Below are 22,910 nucleotides of genomic sequence, written 5' to 3'. Positions count from 1 at the left end.
AAAGCTTGATAGTGATACTGGATGGGAAAGGGAAGGCCCAGTAAAGAAGAACTGGCAGCATCATGAAAAAGGCTCTTTATATTCCTGAATAGCACAATGCTCCATCCATAGCTATAGGACCAGGGGGCAGAAGGACAGTCCCATACATCTTGCTAGGTGCAGGCAAAATTTGTGCATTTAATTCAGCCCTCTATCAAGAATGGTTGGATGGCCCTTTGTATGCCTCCTTCCAGCAACTCCTGCAGCCAAGCTGGTGCCAAACATCTTGCTCTGCTTTCTTTTGGACCACATCAGTAAGGGTCTTGTCGTCTGGGCAATCCAGAACCTCCATACACACTGCCCAGGATTGCGCCCAAGGGAGGTCACTTTGGTGCTGCTAACACAGCTGTTTAGCTTCACCCCCAGAGGCACATTCCATTTCCTCTTCAGACAGACAGATGCCAACAACGATACTGAGAACCCACGACTGTAGATTTCCAAGTACAGTGGTGCCTCGCAAGACGAAAAGAATCCGTTCCGCGAGTCTCTTCGTCTTGTGGTTTTTTCGTCTTGCGAAGCAAGCCCATTAGCGGTTTAGCGGATTAGCGCTATTAGCAGCTTAGCGGGCTTAGCGGATCAGCTGATAAGCGGCTTAGTGGCTTAACGGATCAGCTGTTAAGCGGCTTAGCGGATCAGCTGATAAGCGGCTTAGTGGCTTAACGGATCAGCTGTTAAGCGGCTTAGCGGATCAGCTGATAAGTGGCTTAGCGATCAGCTGTTAAGCGGCTTAGCGGATCAGCTGATAAGCGGCTTAGCGGCTTGGGAAAAAGGGGGGGGGGAGGAAAAAAACCCCGCAGGAACTCGCAAGACATTTTCGTCTTGCAAAGCAAGCCCATAGGAAATTCGTTTTGCAAAGCACCTCCAAAACGGAAAACCCTTTCGTCTAGCGGGTTTTCCGTCTTGCGAGGCATTCGTCTTGCGGGGCACCACTGTACTGACATTTGAAATACTATCTGAAGTCAAATATCTGGGGAGCCAGTGCCACGTAGTGGACAACATGCAAGAGGAATCAAATCAATAATTAGGTGGTGGTGGTGGTGGGGAGTTAATATGTTAAGCAGGGGAAACCCTGCTCTACCATAGAGTCATATCAGTTCCTGGCTAGAGAAAGAGTCGCTTCAGACATCATGAAGTAACAGGAGATACTTGCACCTTCATTTAGTGTCTTCGGGTATCGTGTGGGAGGCTTTTTAAAATATACCCACATCAGGAAAAATAATGTGCAAAACCTGCAGATGTTGCAGAGTGCATACACCATTCAATCCCAGCCAGCATGGCCAATGGGAGTTGTAGTCAATCAACATCTGGAGGCCATTGTGCCCTGTATAGGATGGCTGGAGATGTTGGAAGGGCATGCCCAGCTCTCGTCCGTGTCCTTCGTTGCAGCTTCCTTGTGATATGTGTTGCAACTCCTAGTAAGTGCATTTCTCATGCATGTCTTCTTAATTTCCCCCCCTCCAAAAGCAATATATGACTCGTCCCCGTCCCCCGTGGTATTAGAATCTAATTAGCTTTCTAAACAAGAACTGCTGCTTTTTTCCAGTTTCCACAGCACCTTCTTTCCCTGATAGCCAGTTCTCACATCCGGAGAAAATCAAAAGGATGAGCAAATCAGTCCCAACATTTACGCAGGAGGAGGTAAGGGTTTTTGTTTGCTTGCTTGTCTTTTGCTCGTTTGAGACATGCAGAATCTTGACTGCCTACTTTCAGGGAGTGTTGACTGGCTCAGGAGGAATACTGCAGAGACTTGAGTCTTCTGACACTGTTGCTTAGCTTGTTCTTGAGAGGTCAGGGTGGAGGAGCGAGTCTTGGGGATTTCTGGCAGTGTATCAAGCAATGTCCTGAATCAAGCAACGCAGCACCCCTCCAGATGTTGTCAGCTGGAACTCCCATCATGCCTGACAAATTGTCGCAATGGCTGGGAAGCTAGGAAGGTGCCTTATACTGAATCAGTCTGTTGATCCATCTAGCTCAGGAATAGCCAATGCATCACCTTCCAGATCTTCTTGGACTACAGTTCCCATCAGCCCCAGCCAACATGACCAATGGCCAGGGATGATGGGAGTTGTAGTCCAGCAAATATCTGGAGGACACCACATTGGTTACCCCCTGGTCTACACTGGCTGGCAGTGGCTCTCTTCTCCAGCCTCACCTGGATTGAACCCAGGGACCTTTGGCAATCAAAGCAGAGGCTACGGCTCTTTCTGCTGATGGGAAATGGAGTCCAAGAATGGTACTTCTGCTTGCCCTGATCTGAATCATAAAGGCTAAACTGTAAAGCTAAGCAGGGCATCCACAATGAGTAGTGCTTTTCAACATCTTCATGCGCCCCCTCGCCCAGCTTGTCCGGAGTTTTGGGCTGGGCTGCCATCAGTATGCTGATGACACCCAACTCTATCTGTTGATAGATGGCCATCCTGACTCGGCCCCAGACACACTGACCAGATGTTTGGAAGCTGTGGCTGGATGGTTACGTGGGAGCCTGTTGAAGTTAAATCCTTCGAAGACAGAGGTCCTTTGGCTGGGTTGGGACGATATGGGATGGGGGGGGGCAACTCCCATCTCTTGCGGGGGCGCAATTAATGCCAGCACCATCCGTTAAGAGTTTGGGTGTAATCTTCGACACCTCCCTTTCCATGGAGGCGCAGATTGCAGCTGTAACAAAGGCGGCATTTTTTCATCTCTGCCAAGCTAAGCAGTTGGCTCCTTACCTCTCTCGCCCTGACCTAACCACTGTGATCCATGCGGCGGTCACCTCCAGACTGGATTATTGTAACTCGCTCTACTTGGGGCTGCCCTTGAGACTGACCCAGAAACTCCAGCGGGTGCAGAATGCCGTGGTGAGACTCCTTATGGGGTCCTCGCTGCGAGATCACATTTATCCGGTGCTATACCAGCTGCACTGGCTCCCGGTGGAGTACAGGATCAGGTTTAAGGTGCTGGTTTTAACCTTTAAAGCCCTATACGGCCCTGGACCCTCGTACCTACTGGACCGCCTCTCCTGGTATGTCCCACAGAGGAACTTACGGTCTTCATACAAAAACATCTTGAAGGTCCCAGGCCACAGAGAGGTTAGGCTGGCCTCAACTAGAGCCAGGGCTTTTTCGGCTGTGGCTCCGATCTGGTGGAACGCTCTGTCACAAGAGACTAGGGCCCTGCGGGACTTGACATCTTTCCGCAGGGCCTGCAAGACAGAGCTGTTCCACCAGGCCTTTGGCCAGGGCACAGCCTGACTCCCTCCTTTGGCAATCTTCACAGAACTCTAGCCCAATGGTTGTCATCAATTTGATTTGAATTAATTTTATAATGAAATGATTTTAGAACGTTGTATTATTTTATTGTTTTTAGTCACCCTGAGCCTGGCTTTGGCTGGGGAGGGCGGGATATAAATAAAATTTATTATTATTATTATTATTATTATTATTATTATTATTAGTGTATTGTCTTTGAGATAGGAGTTTGGACTTGGTGTCTTACTGGTCCAGGAACAGTGATGGCAGCCAATATACTGAACACAAATTTGTCTCTTTCTTAATTTCTCTGTGATTTATGTATCTGAGACAGCGAAGTTCCTGCATGCCTATTCATTAATGGTTGTCCCCTACAGTTTTGCATCGCAGAATGGCAAGCCTACTTTGGCAGACCTACTTTGTTAAAATTGTGTGCCGCATGGCAATATATTTCACCACTTTTTGAACACCTGCACAGACTTCTTTTTTTTCTCTTTGTGTAATATCTTGTAGAGCGATGACAGAGAAACAGATACAGCTTCAGACAGCAGTTACCCACTTGGCAGAATCAAGAAGAGCCCCAGTTCGCTAACCAATCTTAGTGGCTCTTCTGGCTTGGCGTCCTTGTCTTCTGTATGTAGACGAAAGCTTTAGTTAATAACACTGCTTTTGCTAATACTTTGTTTTCTTTAACTCTGCAGTAGCAGCAGAGCCTCTGTTTAATATTGTGATGTGTGATGCTTGATGCTATTGCAGTTGACTGTTAACTAGTTGTAACATTCAGATTCTTTCCGCTATCTGAATTAACTTCTCATTTCCCATTTTCTGTTCAGCATAACCTTTTGGGGCCCTTCTGCTCCTAAGCATTTATTTCAGTGAAATGATAAGCCTGAGTTTGCCATTGAAGATATTCTTAGCAGGGAGCTGTAGCCAACCCTGGTGCCTTAATAGTTATGCAGCCAAACCATGGCTAAGGAATCCATGGTTTGGTGTTAGGTTGGAACTGGGAGATCATGTTTAGTGATTAACCACCAAACCAGAATTGGAAACGATGGTTTTTGGCTGGCAGGATGTCTGAATAGACAAACCATAGGTAGGCACATTCCTATTGTTCCTGGAGAAAACAGGAGTCATTATATGAACCTTGTGAAATTCTATATGCTGATAGAGAATTCTGATCCTGTTCTGGCTTCCTATAGTCCATGAGAGTTCAAAGTAGACCAAAGTCCTATCTCAGCCCTGAATTTGCTGGGCAGACTCAAGTGAGCTCCTCTTGCAATTCTTAGTTTTTTAATAAATAAATCTGTAAAATGGGAATAACAGTGACCTCTAGCATAACATCATTTGCGAAAAAGCAATATGAGGGTTGTAAAGCAATTGTTATGCCAAAAGTGCTATAACATAATAGTGGATAACCAGGCTGCCAATCACTTTATAATTTATCAGGTCTGAGCACAAATTTCTAAGTGGTTTGTGAGTACAGGCAGGAAGGCAGATGGAGGAAAACTGCTAGCATATCTGAGAGCAGAGAGCAATATGTATATTTTTTTCTGGGTTCCATCCAACAAAATCACTCTTTGCATGTGTAGTGTTTGATGATTTCCCATCTGGTTTGAAAATGAGCATGCATTATTTGAATATAAGCTGTTCTCTCTCCCTGGGATGACATCTGCAGAGGGACTCTGAATTGTTCTTTGCTGCCTTCAGCTATGCGTAGATGAAGTTCAGCCATGAACTTAGATTTATTTCCCACCTTAAAAGAGTCTGCAGGAAGGGATAAGGATTTCTTTTTTTAAGGGCTTGTTCTCTGCTCGGTGACTTCTACAGGTCAGCACCAGCGTGATGAGCATCTACAGCGGAGACTTTGGGAACGTGGATGTGAAAGGAAACCTTCAGTTTGCTATTGATTACGTGGAGCAGCTGAAGGAACTTCATATTTTCGTCGCCCAGGGCAAGGACTTGGCAATTGCAGATGTTAAGAAGCAGCGTTCAGATCCGTAAGTGTAGGTGGAGGGTGCTGTGTGTGTGTGTGTGTGTGTGTGTGTGTGTGTGTGTGTATTCAAACCTAGCAGTTCGAAAGCATGTCAAAGTGCAAGTAAATAAATAGGTACCACTCTGGCGGGAAGGTAAACTGCATTTCCATGTGCTGCTCTGGTTCGCCAGAAGCGGCTTAGTCATGCTGGCCACATGACCCGGAAGCTGTACGCCGGCTCCCTCGGCCAATAAAGCGAGATGAGCGCCGCAACCCTAGAGTCGGTCACAACTGGACCTAATGGTCAGGGGTCCCTTTACCTTTATCAAAGCACAATTATGCAAAACTTAACGTATATAATACAAAATTGCCAAGATGCATCTTTGAAACAGATTACTTTAAACCAGCAAAAGTTACAAATGTGGTCTAAACAAAATTTAAAAATTCCTTCCAGTAGCACCTTAGAGACCAACTAAGTTTGTTATTGGTATGAATTTTTGCGTGCATGCACACTTCTTCAGAGATCTCCAAATTTTTCATTCCAAAGGGCAGTAGAATTGGCCCATTTTGCCAGTAAAGTTATTTTCAGATCTTTTGTTTCCTCTTACTTGATTGTAGCATTCAGTAGCATATTTACAGGGTATTGTACTCTCTAAAACCAATCAGACAGGGGTGGGGGAGAGTCCCACTCTCCAGCATTTGAAAGCTGACAAATTTAGTGGAAGCCAGCAGTGTTGAAATCATTTGACCATCTTCTTCCTAAGGAGAAGTGTGTTTGCCACCTTGAGCTGCTTGAAGGTAAAGCATGATATAAATAAATAGGTGAAACCAAGCAAGACTGAAATGATCTTGCACAGAACAGTTTTTAATAATAATTTAAAAATTATTTCCTGCGCAAGCAGATATCCCGTTTCTGACGTTTCAGACCTGGGAGCAAACTTGAGTGCTTCGTAATTATAGATACCCTTTTGAAATTCCCAGTGTAAGATTGGCCTGTTCAGTTTTAAGGCTTGGAGAGCTACAGACAAAAGATGCTCGTTTTGCTCTTGGGTTTCCCTGAAAGCCTTCTTCCAGATTCAAATGTTACGTTAACCAGACTGGTGGTTAAATCTCCTTAGGTATGTGAAGAGTTACTTGCTACCAGAGAAGTACAAACTGGGCAAAAGAAAAACGTCGGTGAAGAAGAAAACATTGAACCCTGTCTTCAATGAGATATTAAGGGTAACTTGTATAATTTATAGTACCAGAATGAATGCAGCACATAGTCATGGTTTGTTTAGCCTAAGCTTGGTTTGTTTGAATGTGCGAGCCTAGTTTTAGTAAACTAATTCATTTTCTGAATGATAGCTTGGTTTAACCAGTAGAGGACAGCACAGTGGGGCAGTGGGGCTTATCTGACCTCCTTACAGCCGAGTCACTGAGGATAATGGGGAGGTGGGCATGGTGCAAACACACTGGCAGGAGTGAGTGCCAGGTTGGCCCTGTTGGCACTCTGTTGTTCCAGTAAAGGTAGATGTTGGCAAAATACCGTATTTTTTGCTCTATAGGATACACTTTTTCCCCTCCAAAAATTAAGGGGAAATGTGTGTCCGTCCTATGGAGCAAATGCAGGCTCCTTGGCTCCAGTGATAGCAACGCGAAGCCTCTGAAGCGCAGAGGGAGCGCTCCCTCCGCACTCCGGAGGCTTCGCGTTGCTTTCGCTGAAGCCTGGAGAGCGAGAAGGGTTGGTGCGCACCGACCCCTCTCGCTCTCCAGGCTTCAGGGATAGCCGCCTGAAGCCTTCGGAGCGCAGCGCGAGTTCCTGCTGCACTCCGGAGGCTTCGGGTTCCTTGCGCTAAAGCCGGGAGAGCAAGACTTTCCTGGCTTCAGCAGAGAGGGAGAGCTGTGCAGCGCCCCTTCCGCCAAGCAGGAGGAGAAATGGAAGGGGCTCCGTTTCTCCTGCCGCTTTGCTGAAGGGGCGCTGAGCAGAGAGGGGGAGAATTTTTTTTTTCTTGTTCTCCCCCTCTAAAACAAGGTGCATCCTATGGTTGGGTGAGTCCTATAGAGCGAAAAATACGGTAAATCCAATCTACCCCCACCTCTCCATTGGAATAGCATGCTTCATCTGCAGCTCACAGTTCTAACGCACAATTCTAATTCTGTAGATAAATGCATACTTAAAGTGTCTGTTTTGTCTCCTTTGCAGTATAAAGTTGACAGGGCTCTCCTGGCGTCCCAGAGGTTGAATGTCTCCGTGTGGCACAATGACACGTTTGGACGTAACAGTTTCCTGGGTGAAGTGGAGCTGGACTTGGGAGAATGGGACTGGGATGACAGGCAGAACAAGCAGATGATTTGGTACCCGCTTAAGCCAAGAGTGAGTTAATGGTTTTTGGTCCGTAATGAGCGTCGTTGAGCCAAACTCTCTTCTACCCCTCAATGATTTAATAAATGAGTAAATAGCAACAGCCAAAATTCTGAATCATACGGCTAACAGTTTATAATTCCTGTACTATCATTTATATTCATAGGAAGTATTGTTTTCATACCAACAATTATCACTGAAATTAATAACCTTGCCCAGTGTGATGAATTTCTACTTTGGCTTCTTTATAATTTTCACCAGTGCTGCAACATGTAATCCACAGGTAGGCAATGTGGTGCCCTTCAGATGCAGTAGGACTCTGGCTCCCATCAGCCCCAACCAAACCAACATGGCCAGCAATAAGGGATGATGGGGTTTGTAGTCCCAACAACATCTGCAGGGCACCACGTTGGCTACCCCCGGTGTAGCTGATTAAAAATATTTCTGAGATTTAACCTGGAAGCAGATGTAAATCTTTCCCAATACATATTTTCCTAAGGTTGTTGTCATGTTGCAGTTTGCATGGCCCCCAGTAGGTGGCTAATTAAATGTTTCTTTTATCAGCTGATAAGCTCAGTTTGCACCCATTTCGCACACAGTATTTGTGAAAACACACAAATAAGAGATGCTACAATATTAGGTTTCGTAGACAGTGGGTTGATTTTTTTAAAGATAGTTTATTAGGAAATATATGTCAATACAGAGGGAGTGGGTGGCGCTGTGGTCTAAACCACTGAGCCTCTTGGGCTTGCAGATCAGAAGGTTGGTGGTTCGAATCCCCACGACAGGGTAAGCTCCTGTTGTTCTGTCCCAGCTTCTGCCAATCTAGCAGTTCAAAAGCAGGTAGATAAATAGTGCAAGTAGATAAATAGGTACCACTGCGGCGGGAAAATAAACAGCCTTTCCATGTGCTCTGGCACTCGTCACAGTGTCCCGTTGTGCCAGAATTGGTTTACTCATGCTGGCCAAATGACCCGGAAAGCTGTCTGGGGACAAACGCCAGCTCCCTCAGCTTGAAGCGAGATGAGCGCCACACCCCATGGTCGCCTTTGACTGGACTTAACCATCCAGGGGTCCTTTACCTTTTACCTTTGTATATCAATACAGTATTCAAAATGCGTAATAGCAATGTGGAAAGCAACTGAGTATCAATAATGGCAATTAAAAAAACCAAAAACTGGGCAATTAACATTAGCACCATCATGTTCTTAGAACGAGTTAGAAATTAAATAGCAGTAATTAATAATTTAACCAAAAAGAAGAAAAAGAAATGAACCGACATAGTCTAAGGGTTTTATTCAATGCTAGTCATACTGAAGAATATATCCACTGAGGTTAGTGGATCTAAGTTAGTCAGTTCAGTAATTTCAGTGTGTCTACTCTCAGTAAAACTTACTTGAATGCCACCCATTGAAATTAATGAGTTATTCATTAACTTCAGTGGGGCTACTCTCGAGTATGACTAGCATTGAATACCACCCATAGTTAATAGGAGCTGTGTTTTTAATGTCCCATTTATTTATTCAGTTTGAGAAAACTCATATTCATATCTTCTCACAAAATTTACAAAAATGAATCCCTCTCTGTCTTACTGTTCCAGAGTTCCATAAACATTGCCCTTTCTTGTGTAATTTTCTTTTTCCCTTTGAAGACCCCAAAGCATCTTGAGTAGGAGGTTGCCTGTTCCCGTAATTAAATAAGCCATTCCTTTAAATGGGGGCATTCCCTACTCCACTCTCACCCCAGTATTTTCAAATCCTTGCAGCTAAATCATGACATAATGATTTCTTTCTGTCTTTGGAACTGTGTCTTTGAGATACGTTAGTAAATCTATTTTGGGGTCTAATTGGACCACATGTTTCAAGATGTTGCTTATATTACATAGTCATTGGTTTCTTGTTTTTGTTTGGTCAGACTCCACTAGCTGGTCTTGATCTGGAGAACAGAGGGGACATGAAAATAGCTCTCCAATATGTTCCACAGCCTGTTGGGGGTAAGAATCTTTCAGTTACCCACTATCCAAGTTTGCTTCATGGGGTGTTTTGCCTCCCTAATTTAATGGAATGTCATTCAAACCTGGCAAACTATGGTTCGCTCAAACTATGCCTTGATTGCAAAGCAACCAGGATGAAACCATGGCTTCTGGTTGTGTTACAGGGTCCTCGCCGCGGGATCACATTCACCCGGTGCTATACCAGCTGCACTGGCTCCCGGTGGGATACAGGATCAGGTTTAAGGTGCTAGTTTCAACCTTTAAAGCCCTATATGGCCTAGGATCCTCGTACCTATGGGACCACCTCTCCTAATATGTCCCATGGAGGACCTCACGGTCTTCAAATAAAAACATCTTGGAGATAACGGGCCACAGGGAGGTTAGGTTGGCCTCAACCAGAGCCAGGGCTTTTTCGGCCGTGGCCCCGATCTGGTGGAAGGCTCTGTCACAAGAGACTAGGGCCCTGCGGGACTTGACATCTTTCCGCAGGGCCTGCAAGACAGAGCTGTTCCACCAGGCCTTTGGCCAAGGCACAGTCTGACCCCCTCCTTCTGTAATCCTCATAGAAATCTAGCCCAATGGTTGCCGTTAATTTGACCCTGAATTGATTTTAGAATGAATTGATTTTAGAATGTATTTCAATTAATTGATTGTGATTTTATGTAAACTGTATTATTTTTACTGTTGTTAGCCACTCTGAGCCTGGCTTCAGCTGGGGAGGGCAGGATATAAATAATCTTATTATTATTATTAAACGGTTGTTTGGGCAAACCATTGGTTTCCATATTCAAATGAAATCGCATAAACCACGGCTTGTTGCAAACCAGGGATGGAGGCCTCACTCCCATGAGGGAAGTGTTTGAGACAGCCTGAGGCCCCTCACTCTTTTAACAGTAAACTAAGGTTGGCGCTGTGGGTTAAACCACAGAGCCTAGGACTTGCCAATCAGAAGGTTGGTGGTTCGAATCCCCGCAACAGGGTGAGCTCCCATTGCTTGGTCCCTGCTCCTGCCAACCTAGCAGTTCGAAAGCACGTCAAAGTGCAAGTAGATAAATAGGTACCCCTCTGGCGGGAAGGTAAACGGTGTTTCCGTGCGCTGCTCTGGTTCGCCAGAAGCGGCTTAGTCATGCTGGCCACATGACCCGGAAGCTGTACGCTGGCTCCCTCGGCCAATAAAGCGAGATGAGCGCCCCAACCCCAGAGTCGGTCACGACTGGACCTAATGGTCAGGGGTCCCTTTACCTTAAGGTTGTATTTGACCTTCCTCTAAGTTTACTTGGCTATGAAGTAGTATGGAGAGACTCCTAGATGTTGCTGGAATTCTGTGTTGCTTGCTAAGTTCTCCCTCTGTGTAGCTGGTGCAGTAACCTTCTGTTCGGTGACTGAATGGTTAGCTTACAATGGGTCAGCCTCAGGCTGGAGGCAGCTAATCCTGCACACCATCATCTGAACCTTTACTGTATCATGTGAGTGTGACCTTTGAAGATGGCACCTGAGGCCCTACACATAGACGGTGCAGAGAATCAAATCATCGTTTGCCTGTGATTAGTGGAGCACTCATACGCATGAAGATGTGCCATTGTTCCAATCAGTCAGACAGATTGTACGTAGTCAGTGGCCGTTGCAAAATGAATCACAGAGATGGTTGGGGTGAGGGTGACCTTGGGAAGAGGTTTGGTCTGGAGCGGGGTGTGTGTGTGTGTGTGTGTGTGTGTGTGTGTGTGTGTTGTCTTGTAGGACAGAGAGGCCTGAGATGCCTGACCCATGCTGCATTCAATATCTTCGCAAGACTTTAAAGTTTTGCTGCGTATCTTATTTGTTGTTAACAAGAGGAAACACAAAGAGGGATGCTTTGAACAGATCAACCAACCATGTTGTGCTCTGTTTTCTTTCTCCTTTTTTTGTCTATTTCAAAGGTAAAAAACCTCCAGTCACTGGAGAAGTCCACATTTGGGTGAAGGAATGCAGTGACCTCCCAGTCCTAAGGGGCAATAGACTCAACTCTTTTGTTAAGTGGTAAGAACAGGGATTCAACCAAATGAAGGTGTAATTTGGCACGGTTGGGTGTCTGACTCTTGGAGCAGGTCCTGAGCACTATCAGAATGCCAGGAGTGAGACAGCAGTGAATCACACCATCCAAGTTGGAATTCACTCTTTATTAGCAAAACCAAAATTGACACAGGAGTGTCAGGCCTAATGAGCCCAGCAACTCATCTCTGGTAGGTCTTGCCCCCATGAAACAGCTGCTGAGACTGTAGGTTCTTGCCTCCCCATAGCTGCCTAATTCCCTTCCTCTCCAGAGTTTTCCCCAAGCAATCTGAGACTGTGCCTGCATGAAGTGAACTTCTCCTCCGCCCTTTTCATGCCTCTCTTGGTTCTGGGAAACCAGGGGGAGGGGAGCATGTCACAGCAAGAGGGGAAGAAACCCACTTCAGCAGCCTGACTCATCTCTGCCTCTTGGCCTCCTTCCTCCCACCCTCTTGCTTCAGCTTCTGCCTCTGATTCTGGACTTGCCTCTGCCACAGATTCTCCCAGCTCACTAAGCCCTGTTACCTCCTCAGCTTCTGACACCTCTTCCTCCCAGTCTTCTTCTGACCACTCATTATTGTCCCACTATCACTCCTTGGGCTCTGAGCCTTCTATCCTTGGTAGTTCCCCATCTGGTTTCTTCCACCATTCCTCTGTGTCCAGCCCATGGCCCAGAAGCTCTTTATTATCCAAATCAGCTCCCAACATGTTTGTGGCAATTTCTGTCACAACATCATAGCCCCAGATGGGCTGCAGCTGGGAAATCTGTGAAGATGCGAATCAACAAGATATTGAAAAAATGAGCCTGCATGCCTCTCTCTGTTTAATGCACATGTGGCAATAGCACACCTGCAAACTGAACATCAGTGTACCGCCTCTTGTTGCCTGAGATGCAAGGGGAGGAGGTTTCCTGTTTATTTTTTGCCGATTTATAAAGTGCTTCATGACAAAAGTAGCCAAAGTACAAAAAAAAGTTAAGATAAAATATATAATGCAAAAGATTACAAACCCACTAAACTTAAAAATAATATAAAGCTGGTGATAGAGTTATACAATTATATACGATATTGGCCTGAATATATCCCGTACCCACAAATAAGCCGCACCTTTAAAATTCAAGGGGGAAAAAGAAAAAAAGACAATACCTGAAAAGTTACAATTGCTAAAATCACAAATCACTATTCAATTGCTACCATTCTGCAGGCACTCACACCCATAAATGGCAAATGTAGAAGAAAATACTACGGGTAACAGAGAATACCCGCAAGCTCGCAAATCGGCAATAAAACATTTTTTTGTTCCGTTTTACCATTTGTCTGTTTCAGCAGCAATATCGTAAAAGCCAATTTTTGTAAAGTTGTGAATTTAAGCCACACTTGAATTTTTCATGGTCGGAATTTGGGGGGAAAGTGTGGCTTATATTCGGGCCAATACGGTAGTTGTTCCACAAGATGGCTGGGTCACCTCTATCAGCGTTCCCTCTCTGTTTTATCGAATCCCTTCTTTCTTGGTTGCAGAACTAGTTTCTCTCTTTACTTCCACCAAAAGTCATCCACCCACCCCAGATTACTGGGACAACAACAGCTTCTTGTGTGGTACGAACCAAGTCTCAAGTGTCTAAGTTTATTCTCATGGTCATTTTTCTCCCTCTTCCCACTTTTATCCAAAGTACCATCCTTCCAGACACAAGCAGGAAAAGCCGTCAGAAAACAAGAGCTGTAGCGAAGACAACAAACCCGGTGTTCAATCATACAATGGTCTACGATGGCTTCAGACCTCAAGATTTGAAAGAAGCCTGTGTGGAGCTCACTGTCTGGGATCACAACAAACTAGCCAATCACTTCCTTGGAGGCCTCAGGATAGGACTTGGAACAGGTAATTTCAGATAAGTGGAAGTTCTCCCCACCACCCTAGTGATAGTAAGTGGGTGAAATTTCAAAATTATTTTTTTTGGGGGGGGGGACTACAGAGATACAATAGTCATCTTCAAATATTTCAAGGGCTGTCACATGGTAGAGGGAACAAGCTTGTTTTCTCCTGCTCTGGAGGGTAGGACTCTAACCAGTGGCTTCAAGTTACAAGAAAGGAGATTCCGGCTAAACACAGGAACAGCTCTGATAGTAAGAGCTCTTCGACAGTAGAACGGTCTCACTTGGGAGGTTGTGGACTCTCCAGAGGTTGGATGGCTATCTGCCATAGATGCTTTAGCTGAGACCCCTGCATTGAAGGGGATTGGACTAGATGACCCTTGGGGTCCCTTCCAACTCTACAATTCTATGATCATAGCTGTCAACGTTTCCCTTTTCTTGCGAGGAATCCTATTCGGAATAAGGGAATTTCCCTTAAAAAAAGGGAAACGTTGACAGCTATGTCTATGATTCTATGACCCAATGGCTTTGAAACAAAGTGCTCTTGAAATATTGGACAGGATTCACTTCATGAGCCCCATGTAAGGATTTCTGATTGTGCAACAAGTGCTGGATCTGCACTTATCTTTTTAAAAAAAACCAAACCAAAACATTATGTAGCTCTCAATGCAATTTTCCATTGACCTCTGTACATAGCCCCCTGGTGTCACATTTTTATAACACATTTATAATATTATAAGGGATGCGGGTGGTGCTGTGGGTTAAACCACAGAGCCTAGGACTTGCCGATCAGAAGGTTGGTGGTTCGAATCCCTGCGACAGGGTGAGCTCTCGTTGCTCAGTCCCTGCTCCTGCCCACCTAGCAGTTCAAAAGCACGTCGAAGTGCAAGTAGATAAATAAGTACTGCTCCGGCGGAAAGGTAAATGGTGTTTCCATGCGCTGCTCTGGTTCGCCAGAAGCGGCTTAGTCATTCTGGCCACATGACCTGGAAGCTGTACGCCAGCTCCCTTGGCCAATAAAGCGAGATGAGCACCGCAACCCCAGAGTCGGCCACGACTGGACCTAATGGTCAGGGATCCCTTTACCTTTATAACATTATAACTCACCAGTATACATTAGTCCAAGGTTTCTCCTGGTTGTAACCCAGTGCGTACTGCTTAAGGGAGATAGCTTATAGCACTTTGCAGTTACTGTTGTGTACATGACAGATAAAAGGCAATGCTAATTCAATATGTTTTTTTAAAAAACCCACTTCTTTAGGTAAAAGCTACGGTACTCCAGTAGACTGGATGGACTCTACAACAGATGAAAGCAACTTATGGGAACGAATGATTGATTCTCCAAACACCTGGGTTGAAGATACACTGCCACTCAGGATGCTGATGATGGCAAAAACGCCGAAATAGATGATGCACCTTTTGGACGCTTCCTGTTTGTATGGCTTGCTGGCATTTGGGTGGAAAGAAGAGCCAGGCAAAAATAGAGAGGAACTTGGGGTGGGGGGCTGCACATTGGCTGATATATTCATTTGTAATTTCATCAGAGGGCATATGTGCCTGCAATACAATTTTAAACTATTTTACTAAATGCTGCTTTGATAATGCATGTCAACTCCTTCCTGCCCTCAGGTACTGTTATTAAAAATTAAACTTTCTTAAAGATGAATTAAAACTGTAAAATATATATATTTAAAATACTGTGTACTGTTGCCTTCTGTGGCCACCTTGAATAGCATATGGGGGGGAGGGGGAAAGTTGCCGATTTCACTAAATGAGCTAAATTTCAGCATGCATTTACTGTCTTCCACTGGCCCACATTCCCCAAAGTGAACGTGTGAATGCACCTGCCAACGTGGTGCTATTTTGTAGCTGTGATAGTGCGTAAAGCTGAATCTAATTGATGCATGTATCCCATCTTCCTTTCAAAAACGGCCTTTTATTGTTCGAATTGGGAAAATCTGTAATTAGCGGTTGAAAACGTGGATGTTAATGGTAAGCATTGGTGTGGGATTCAATCTCTTGTGTATTAGGCTGGAACTAGACATTGCATCAGTGTTTCACTGAAGAACAGCCACCCCTGTGTCTTGCTTCCCTCCCTCCTCTAAGGCCTAATGATTACTCAGTGTGTGACATGACAGAAAGAAGCATCTACACCAGTGGTGGCCAAACGTGGCCCTCCAGCTGTTTTGGGACTACAATTCCCATCATCCCTGACCACTGGTCCTGTTAGCTAGGGATGATGGGAGTTGTAGTCCCAAAAAACAGCTGGAGACCCAAGTTTGGCCATGCCTGATCTATTAGCCTCTGCTAGTGAGGATTGGGGCAACTTCACAGCTGAATGTTATCAAACATTGAGCATTCCTAAACATGACAGGAAAAAGCTTAGGGCTGAGAGGTGGGGTGGGGCAGCCCTACCTCTGCTATAAAAGTGTAGTTCCAGCTTCTGTTATTTCCATGTTGCACAAGTCATTAGAACTGGAGAACTCAAAATAGGGTATCTGCAAAGATGGAAGACTTTTACAGGTTGTTCAACTTACTAACGACCTTGAAACTGCAGATTCTCCTCTTCCCCCTCACCCTTTTCTGTAAGCAAGACCCTGTTCACATCGTCAAACATGGCTCATCATCACTCTTACCTTTTTACTAGCTTTTACTATTGGTGAAGCTAAAGTGAGACTACAAACAAACAAACAAACAAACACCTCCATTGCAAAATGTGCTGCTGGCTTTTTCAATGCGTCAGGGCTTTTAAAATGTTCTCTAGTGCCACCATTTGGGCAAAGCAGGAAGCGATACTTAAAACAGGAGCAAACACTTTTATGCATTGTAATTGAATGTTGCAAGATTTGGAACTTTATTTGTTCACGCTTTCTAAACTCAAAAAGTCTGTTAGAAACTATGTATATGCTCAGATGAGCAAATGTTGAAATTGCGAGAGAGACAAAGCGTGCTGCATTCGCTCTTTGTGCTTTTTTTTTTTGGTGGTGCATTCGCTTTCCAGTTGCGTTCTGTTCTGAAAAAAAAGTCAAATACAAATCCCCCCCTTGCACTTTCAGTTATGCTTAGATATATCTGGTTCAGCCTGATAGAGGTTCGCTAAACACCTGAGCGTACCTGAACTTACTTTCTGGTTAACCCAGAACATCTAAGCATCAGTTTGTACTACCTTACCATGGATACTGGTTTGTTGTGCAGCTGCTGGTGGGAAGTTATCTGGCCTAATTTTGAAGAAAAAGCCAAATAACTTAATGTCAGAAACTGCAAGAGAACTTTGAGTAAACATAGCTAGGAAAGTACTGATAGCCCCATTATGCAAGCTTGTCTTGCCTATACTGTATTCTGATTCTTTTCCTCATTAGCAAGTTACTTTAAAAAAAACAACCAGCCTGGTTTTTAAAAACATAGGTACCTTTTATTTCTTCCTCATTTGATTCTCAGGGACACAATATTATTTCAGAGTTGGCAGTAATAGTGGTGAGCTGCTGGTCATTTTCAGGCTTCCTTTGGGAGGGAAAGGAAAGAGACATCTATTGCAGAGGGTCACAGTAAAGGAACGTGCTTTCCAGAGCTTGTTAAGCTTCCAGGATGCATTCTTTCTTGTTTGGCCTCGCTCTACACTTGGCAAGGAGTCTGCTTCAATCTTATTGCCATGGAGATGCAAACTCAACAAGGCTGTCAGACCAAGATAGTAAAAGAATAAAGGCCTGGTAAGGAAACATTTTATAGCTCTTAGATTAACTTCTTTTAAAAAAATAAATATTTATAAACGCTATTTTAAAATGGCAAAACCAGACAGTTATGTATGAGTATAAAAGAAACAGGATGACGCCAATATCTGTTGAAATTAAATTGGATGACCTTTTCTGAATGTTGTAACAACAACTGGAAGTATTCTGATGTACAAATTTGTTTTTATTATAAGAGCACTGAACTTATTGCAATTTATTTTATAGGTTGTAATCTTGTGCACTCCTGTTTACCTAGGAGTAAGCTCCACTGAACTCAATGGGGCTTACTTCTGAGTAGATATGTACAGAATTGTGCAGTTAAGAGAGTAAGAAAACCTTCATAGTCAGATCTTTATTTTCTCTCAGGCTAGATCCTTCTTTAATCCCTCAATTCAACCCATTCCAGCTTCAGGGATCTGATACCACTCTGGTGTTGTGGGAGTATGTTCCCAAAACAGAGTCCCTTTGACCATTTTTAGGAAAGAGTAGTATGTTCATTAGTCATGCTTTGCCTTTTAACCATTACATTGTTTAGCCTTGAAACATTATTCAGTACTTACTCAGAGGCTCTGCTGATTAACAAACAAGCATAGACAGAGCTGTGATAAGAACAACACACTCCCCCATCCAATATAATATTTATGAATTGTGCTAATTGGACAGCATACATATCTGCTCCCAGAATGCATGTGATTAAAAATTGGAATTCTAGCAAGCTTTGGGATTTGTCATGAGACTACAGTGTAGGTTAAATAATTGTTATTGGGAGAGAAAAAGAGCCACATAATTCAATTTTTATGTAGTACCTCCCTTCTCTCTCTATTCTTTTAATTCCCAGTTCAAACCATATCCCTTCCATAAAGTGTTTTTGGTCTTAACGCTTTAACCATCAACATAGCTAAAATTAAAAACAAGTACATTCAATTGTGCTAGCTCCCAGTACCCATCCTAAAGCTGTCCATTGACTCTAAGCTTAATATGGTAAATTTCTCAGGTCAGGTGGAATTCTGCTCTTCTGCTTATGCAAGTATAAAGAGTCACATATATGAATGCCTTTATAATAAATGATAATCTGAGGCATTCCCCACTTGCCCAAGCAGTGAGAACTAGTAGGAACAGCATTATCAGGGCTTATCTTCCTTTGGGGAAGAGATAACTGGAAGCGAATGCCATATTGTAGTATTTGGTTTACTTGAAGATATACACAAGTAGAGCATAAGTGGAAGAGTGTAGACCAGGGGTAGTCAACCTTTTTATGCCTACCACCCACTAATGCATCTTTCTTGATGGTAAAATTTTCTTCCCACCCACCAGTACTCGATGGAAGGAGGATTCAGCTTGTGCCGTAGAACCCCCTACTGCCCATCTAGAATCCTGAAACTGGGCAGTAGGGACCAGGTTGACAACCCTTGGTGTAGACAATACTGAGCTAGGGGGACCAACGGTATGACTTGGAATAAGGCAGCTTCCTATGTTCTTGTGATGAAGGCAAACAGTATACACATTAAAAAAATTCCTTCCAGTAGCACCTTAGAGACCAACTAAGTTTGTTCTGGGTATAAGCTTTCGTGTGCATGCACACTTCTTCAGATACAAATTCTGAATTGAAGAATCTGAAAAAGTGTGCATGCACACGGAAGCTTATACCCAGAACAAACTTAGTTGGTATCTAAGGTGCTACTGGACATTTTATTTATTTTGACTGCGTCAAACCAACATGGTTACCTACCTGAATCTAGTACAGTGGTACCTCGGGTTAAGTACTTAATTCGTTCCAGAGGTCCGTTCTTAACCTGACACTGTTCTTAACCTGAAGCACCACTTTAGCTAATGGGGCCTCCTGCTGCCACTGTGCCGCTGGAGCACGATTTCTGTTCTCATCCTGAAGCAAAGTTCTTAGCCCAAGGTACTATTTCTGGGTTAGCAGAGTCTGTAACCTTCAGCGTATGTAACCCGAGGTACCACTGTACACACATTGCTACCAGGGAGCTCTCAGAAAAGAGGCACACTGCTCCACAAGATACAGCCTGCTAGATTGAGCCAAAGGCCCATATATCCAGCATCCTATTTTCACAAAGGTCAAGTAGGACTTGAGCACACCAGCACTCTCACATAACTCGATCATTTATGAACAGGTCTTAATACCAATCCTTGGGAGGACTCCACTTTCAACATCCCTCCCATTGGGGGAATCATTTATTCCCACTCTCTGCTTCTTGTTTTTTTAAAAACCTGCCTCACATCAAAAAATTTTATTTTGTTATGGCCTCTCTCTCACAGGCACCTCTCCAAATTCTGGGTGGTGGTGGATTTTTTCTTTCCAAACACATTCAAAAGAGATCTGCATCAACAAACCCATCTTTTAACAATGAACTCCTGTAAAAAGACATCCACTGCACCATTAAGGGCTGTTAACATTCTTTTGTCAAACCCCACCCAAATGGAAATCAGGCTTTGCTTTTAAAAGAACCACCTATACAGTAATCAGGTGGCAATCTAGCAACAATATTATTGTGGATTGCTGAACTAGGCTTCCCCCCCTTTTCTTAGATAGCTAGCGTTCATTATCCTTAAATAAAATATTCAGCTGAAAATAGTGGGTCATGTGTTGTTGTAGCTGGGGCTCTATGAGTGAATCACTAGGCTGCTGCTGAAATACTTCTATAGTAACTTTAGTACAGGGTTATATGGAACAATGTATAGAACTGTAGTATAGTTTTATCAGTGTATATGGCAAAGTATCAGCATAATGCATTTATAGCCCAATCATATGCATATTTTTTTAAAAAAAATAATTCTATCTCATCTTTCAACAACAAGGGTTTAGGGCATCTTACAACAACTCTAAAATACATTTTCCAATAAAATCTCAGCAACAACACACGTAACAGAGAGCTGAAAGAAACAGGTGCCATCAGCACCAGAAACTGTTCAGGTAGAAGAATAATCAAGGCAGTGTACACACACCATACATGGCTCCCCCCAAAGAAACCTGGGAATTTTTGTTTACTTTTCACAGTTACAATTCCCAGCACCATTTATAAAAACTACAGTTCCCAACATTATTTGGAGTAAACCACATTCTTTAAATATATGGTGTGCATGCAGCAAGTGATGAGCACTGAATGGTGAAACAGGAATGCCTTCATTGCTCATCTTAACGCCCAGACATAAGGATCCAGTTGGGCTTCCCAAGGGAAGGAGAATTCCGTAGCTGTGTTGCTGCTACCAGGAAGACCATTGACTTCAATGGCCCTATCTAAGCCTAACTCAGGAAAAGGGGAGAATGAAGCTAAGAGTCAATTAGGATTAACAGGGAATACATCTTTTTTTTGGCGCGGGGGAGGGGGATTAAATAAGAGGTGAAGCTCTCATACTGTTTATCTTTGATTAGGAAACTAAGCACCGATTTAGTGTGGTGGCTTTCGTTCCTGGCCGGGCTGGTGTGTTGCATCAATTCCCTGCTCCCTTGCAGATCTGCGTGTCCCACCTGCAGCGCAGAAGGAATGCAACAAGGTCAGGAGGCCCCTGCAAAGCCCAGCAGTTCTTGGCTTATGACCTCACGGGATTCTTGGAACGTTTGGACCAACTGCCTTTTGGGCCAGCAGCAGAAGTTTTGAATGCTACTTGAGGGGGAAGCGCTGCACAACTCTGCAGCATTGAGAAGAGGCAGCAGTTCCTCAACATGCCTCAGGATGGGAAGAGTCCAGGAATGGCCTTTCCCAAGGTACCAAAGGAGGTAGAAGAAGATGATGATGATGTAGACTGGAGCATGGGCGACCCCTTTGAGGCCTTGGAGAAACTCCAAGGTCTCTCCGACGGGGAGAAGGGGGAGAAGGCCATGCTCCGCTCACGGCTCCATGAGCAGTCCCAGCTGATCTGCATCCTCAAGAAGCGAGCGGATGAGCAGCTCTTGCGCTGCAAGGCCCTGGAGGAGATCAACATGGACCTGGAGGAACAGAGGATGGCGGATGCTATGCGGCTGGAGAACCAGACGCGGCGCGTGCAGCAGCTGGAAGAGCGCTTCATGGATCTGGCTGCCAACCACGAGGACATGATCCACTTCAAGGACGAGCACAAGAGGCAGAACCTGCAGCTGAGGGAAGAGAACCACCGATTGCGCGTGGAGAACCAGAACCTCTTCTGCCAGGCTTTAGAAGAGAAAGAGGCCGAGGTGGCCCAGCTCACTTCTGAGCTTAAGAAACTCTTGGATGAAACGAAGTCCTTAAAGGAACGTTACGAACAGGACAGCCGCCGAGCCCAAGAGCGAGAGAAGGAACTTTTGGAAGTCCACCAGCAGGAAGCCAAATCTAAGGCCGAGGAAATCAAGTCGCTGAGAAGCCGGCTGGGTATCCTGGAGGAGAAACACAGCCACGTCACAGAGGAACTGCAGCAAGCGGAAAAGAAGCTAAGAGAGGTGGACTGCACCTTGCAAGCCAAGGTGGAGAAGCTGACCAAGGAGAAGGAGGAGCTGCTAAGCCTGGCGATGGACAGAGGCAAGGTGCTGCAGGACAAGCAAAGGGAGATTGCGGAGTTGGAGAAGAAGGCGGAAGAGATGGAGAAAGCCAAGCAGGCGGCGGAGCTGCGCTTTGAGACGGAGGCTGTAGCAGTGGACTGCAACCTCCGGGTGCGAGACCTGCGGAGGCGGCTGGATGGCACCCAGCAAGCCTACACTGAGCTCCGGATGCATTTTGAAGCGTACAAGAAGCACAGCACAGAGTTGCTTACGAAAGAGAAAGAATTAAATACCAAACTCCGACATTTCATAGCGTAAGCCTTTGCTGTCAGCTTTGCTCCTAACAGCCCTACAGCCTTTGAGAAAATAAAATAATCTTTTACCAGATCATTTCCCCCCCTATTTTAGATACCAGTTTTAAGATAATTTTGTTTAGAGTAGGAAGGCGACCATTCTTAGGTTGCTGAGATTGAGATATGTATTTTTTGGATGTATTTTTTTCCAGTCGCCATGGCAAAAAGCGACTAATAAATATAATAATTAATAGAAATAATAATTGCAGTGGCATCAATTGGGCTTACTACTGGATGGAACCGGTAAGGACTAAGAAGCAAATGATTACAAGCAACAGGTATATAAATATAAATCGGTAATTGAGCTTTTTTGTTGTTGTTGTTGAGGTGGTTTTTTTTTTGCCAAAGTTGTAGTTGAGGTTTCTTTTCTTTTCTGCAAAATCTAAAAAAGAAAACGAAGTTTTTCAGATATTTTTAAGGAAATTCGCCAAAATCTAGACTTCCGATATGGGTTGCCATACATCTGGATTGTACCTGACATTCAGTGGTTATTATCCCGCCCCCCCCAATCTGGACACTGTTTTCCGGCAATGCCTGGAAAATTCTGGACGTTTGACAGCCCTATAAATAGTAGTAGTAGTAGTAATATAAGAATAGGATGTCTCTTTTTTTCCATGGGAGAAATGTGAAAGGGTATCTGCACCCACCTACAGCTCCTTGAAAGGAAATGTTGCATGTAGAAATGCAATAAATAAATGAAAAAACTGAGTTCCATGGGGGGGGGGCAAGGAGGGATACAAAATGAAATAAATTAATTATTATTATTATTTATTGACTTTATACACCGCCCTATATCGCGAGGTATAAAATAAAATAAAATAATAATAATAATAATAATAATAATAATGGCTAAATACAAGCGAGCATAAACAAGGCCCGTCATTTACAAGACCCAGCCC

General features: G+C 44.2%; 2 protein-coding genes and 1 long non-coding RNA gene across 17 annotated transcripts in view; 2 read left to right on the top strand and 1 right to left on the bottom strand.

Annotated features, from left to right (window-relative positions):
- Positions 1-15,169, top strand: part of SYTL2 (synaptotagmin like 2) — a 73,608-nt gene extending 58,439 nt beyond the window's left edge. For 12 of the 14 annotated variants that reach the window (XM_081001748.1, XM_081001736.1, XM_081001745.1 and 9 more), the window contains 9 exons: positions 1,583-1,677; positions 3,783-3,902; positions 5,097-5,266; positions 6,360-6,462; positions 7,427-7,597; positions 9,500-9,578; positions 11,495-11,594; positions 13,276-13,481; positions 14,736-15,169. In XM_081001748.1, coding sequence (XP_080857874.1) covers positions 1,583-1,677; positions 3,783-3,902; positions 5,097-5,266; positions 6,360-6,462; positions 7,427-7,597; positions 9,500-9,578; positions 11,495-11,594; positions 13,276-13,481; positions 14,736-14,881 — 1,190 coding nt within the window. In that variant the 3' untranslated portion in view covers positions 14,882-15,169. The remainder of the gene's footprint in view (positions 1-1,582; positions 1,678-3,782; positions 3,903-5,096; positions 5,267-6,359; positions 6,463-7,426; positions 7,598-9,499; positions 9,579-11,494; positions 11,595-13,275; positions 13,482-14,735) is intronic. The other 2 variants (XM_081001744.1, XM_081001743.1) reach the window with 1 other exon arrangement.
- A 1,695-nt stretch (positions 15,170-16,864) lies between these two features.
- Positions 16,865-20,715, bottom strand: LOC308475400. Of its 2 annotated transcripts, none has more exons than XR_013985144.1 (2): positions 20,580-20,715; positions 16,865-17,146 (listed from the first exon to the last, which is right to left on the bottom strand). It is a non-coding gene; the product is annotated as an uncharacterized lncRNA (long non-coding RNA). The 2 variants fall into 2 exon arrangements; XR_013985145.1 differs by having other exon boundaries at positions 20,526-20,610.
- A 172-nt stretch (positions 20,716-20,887) lies between these two features.
- Positions 20,888-22,045, top strand: CCDC89 (coiled-coil domain containing 89; the record flags this gene model as incomplete). The annotated part of the gene is made up of 1 exon (XM_081002298.1): positions 20,888-22,045. One exon carries the CDS (start codon positions 20,888-20,890, stop codon positions 21,974-21,976), a length of 1,089 nt encoding a protein of 362 aa, XP_080858424.1. The 3' UTR covers positions 21,977-22,045.
- Positions 22,046-22,910: the final 865 nt, after the last annotated feature.

This window comes from Podarcis pityusensis (assembly GCF_964106645.2).
Source record: "Podarcis pityusensis genome assembly, chromosome: 4".
Lineage (NCBI taxonomy): Eukaryota > Metazoa > Chordata > Lepidosauria > Squamata > Lacertidae > Podarcis > Podarcis pityusensis.
Note: the sequence above shows the minus strand (reverse complement) of the source record. Positions and strands in the feature narration are given on the sequence as shown.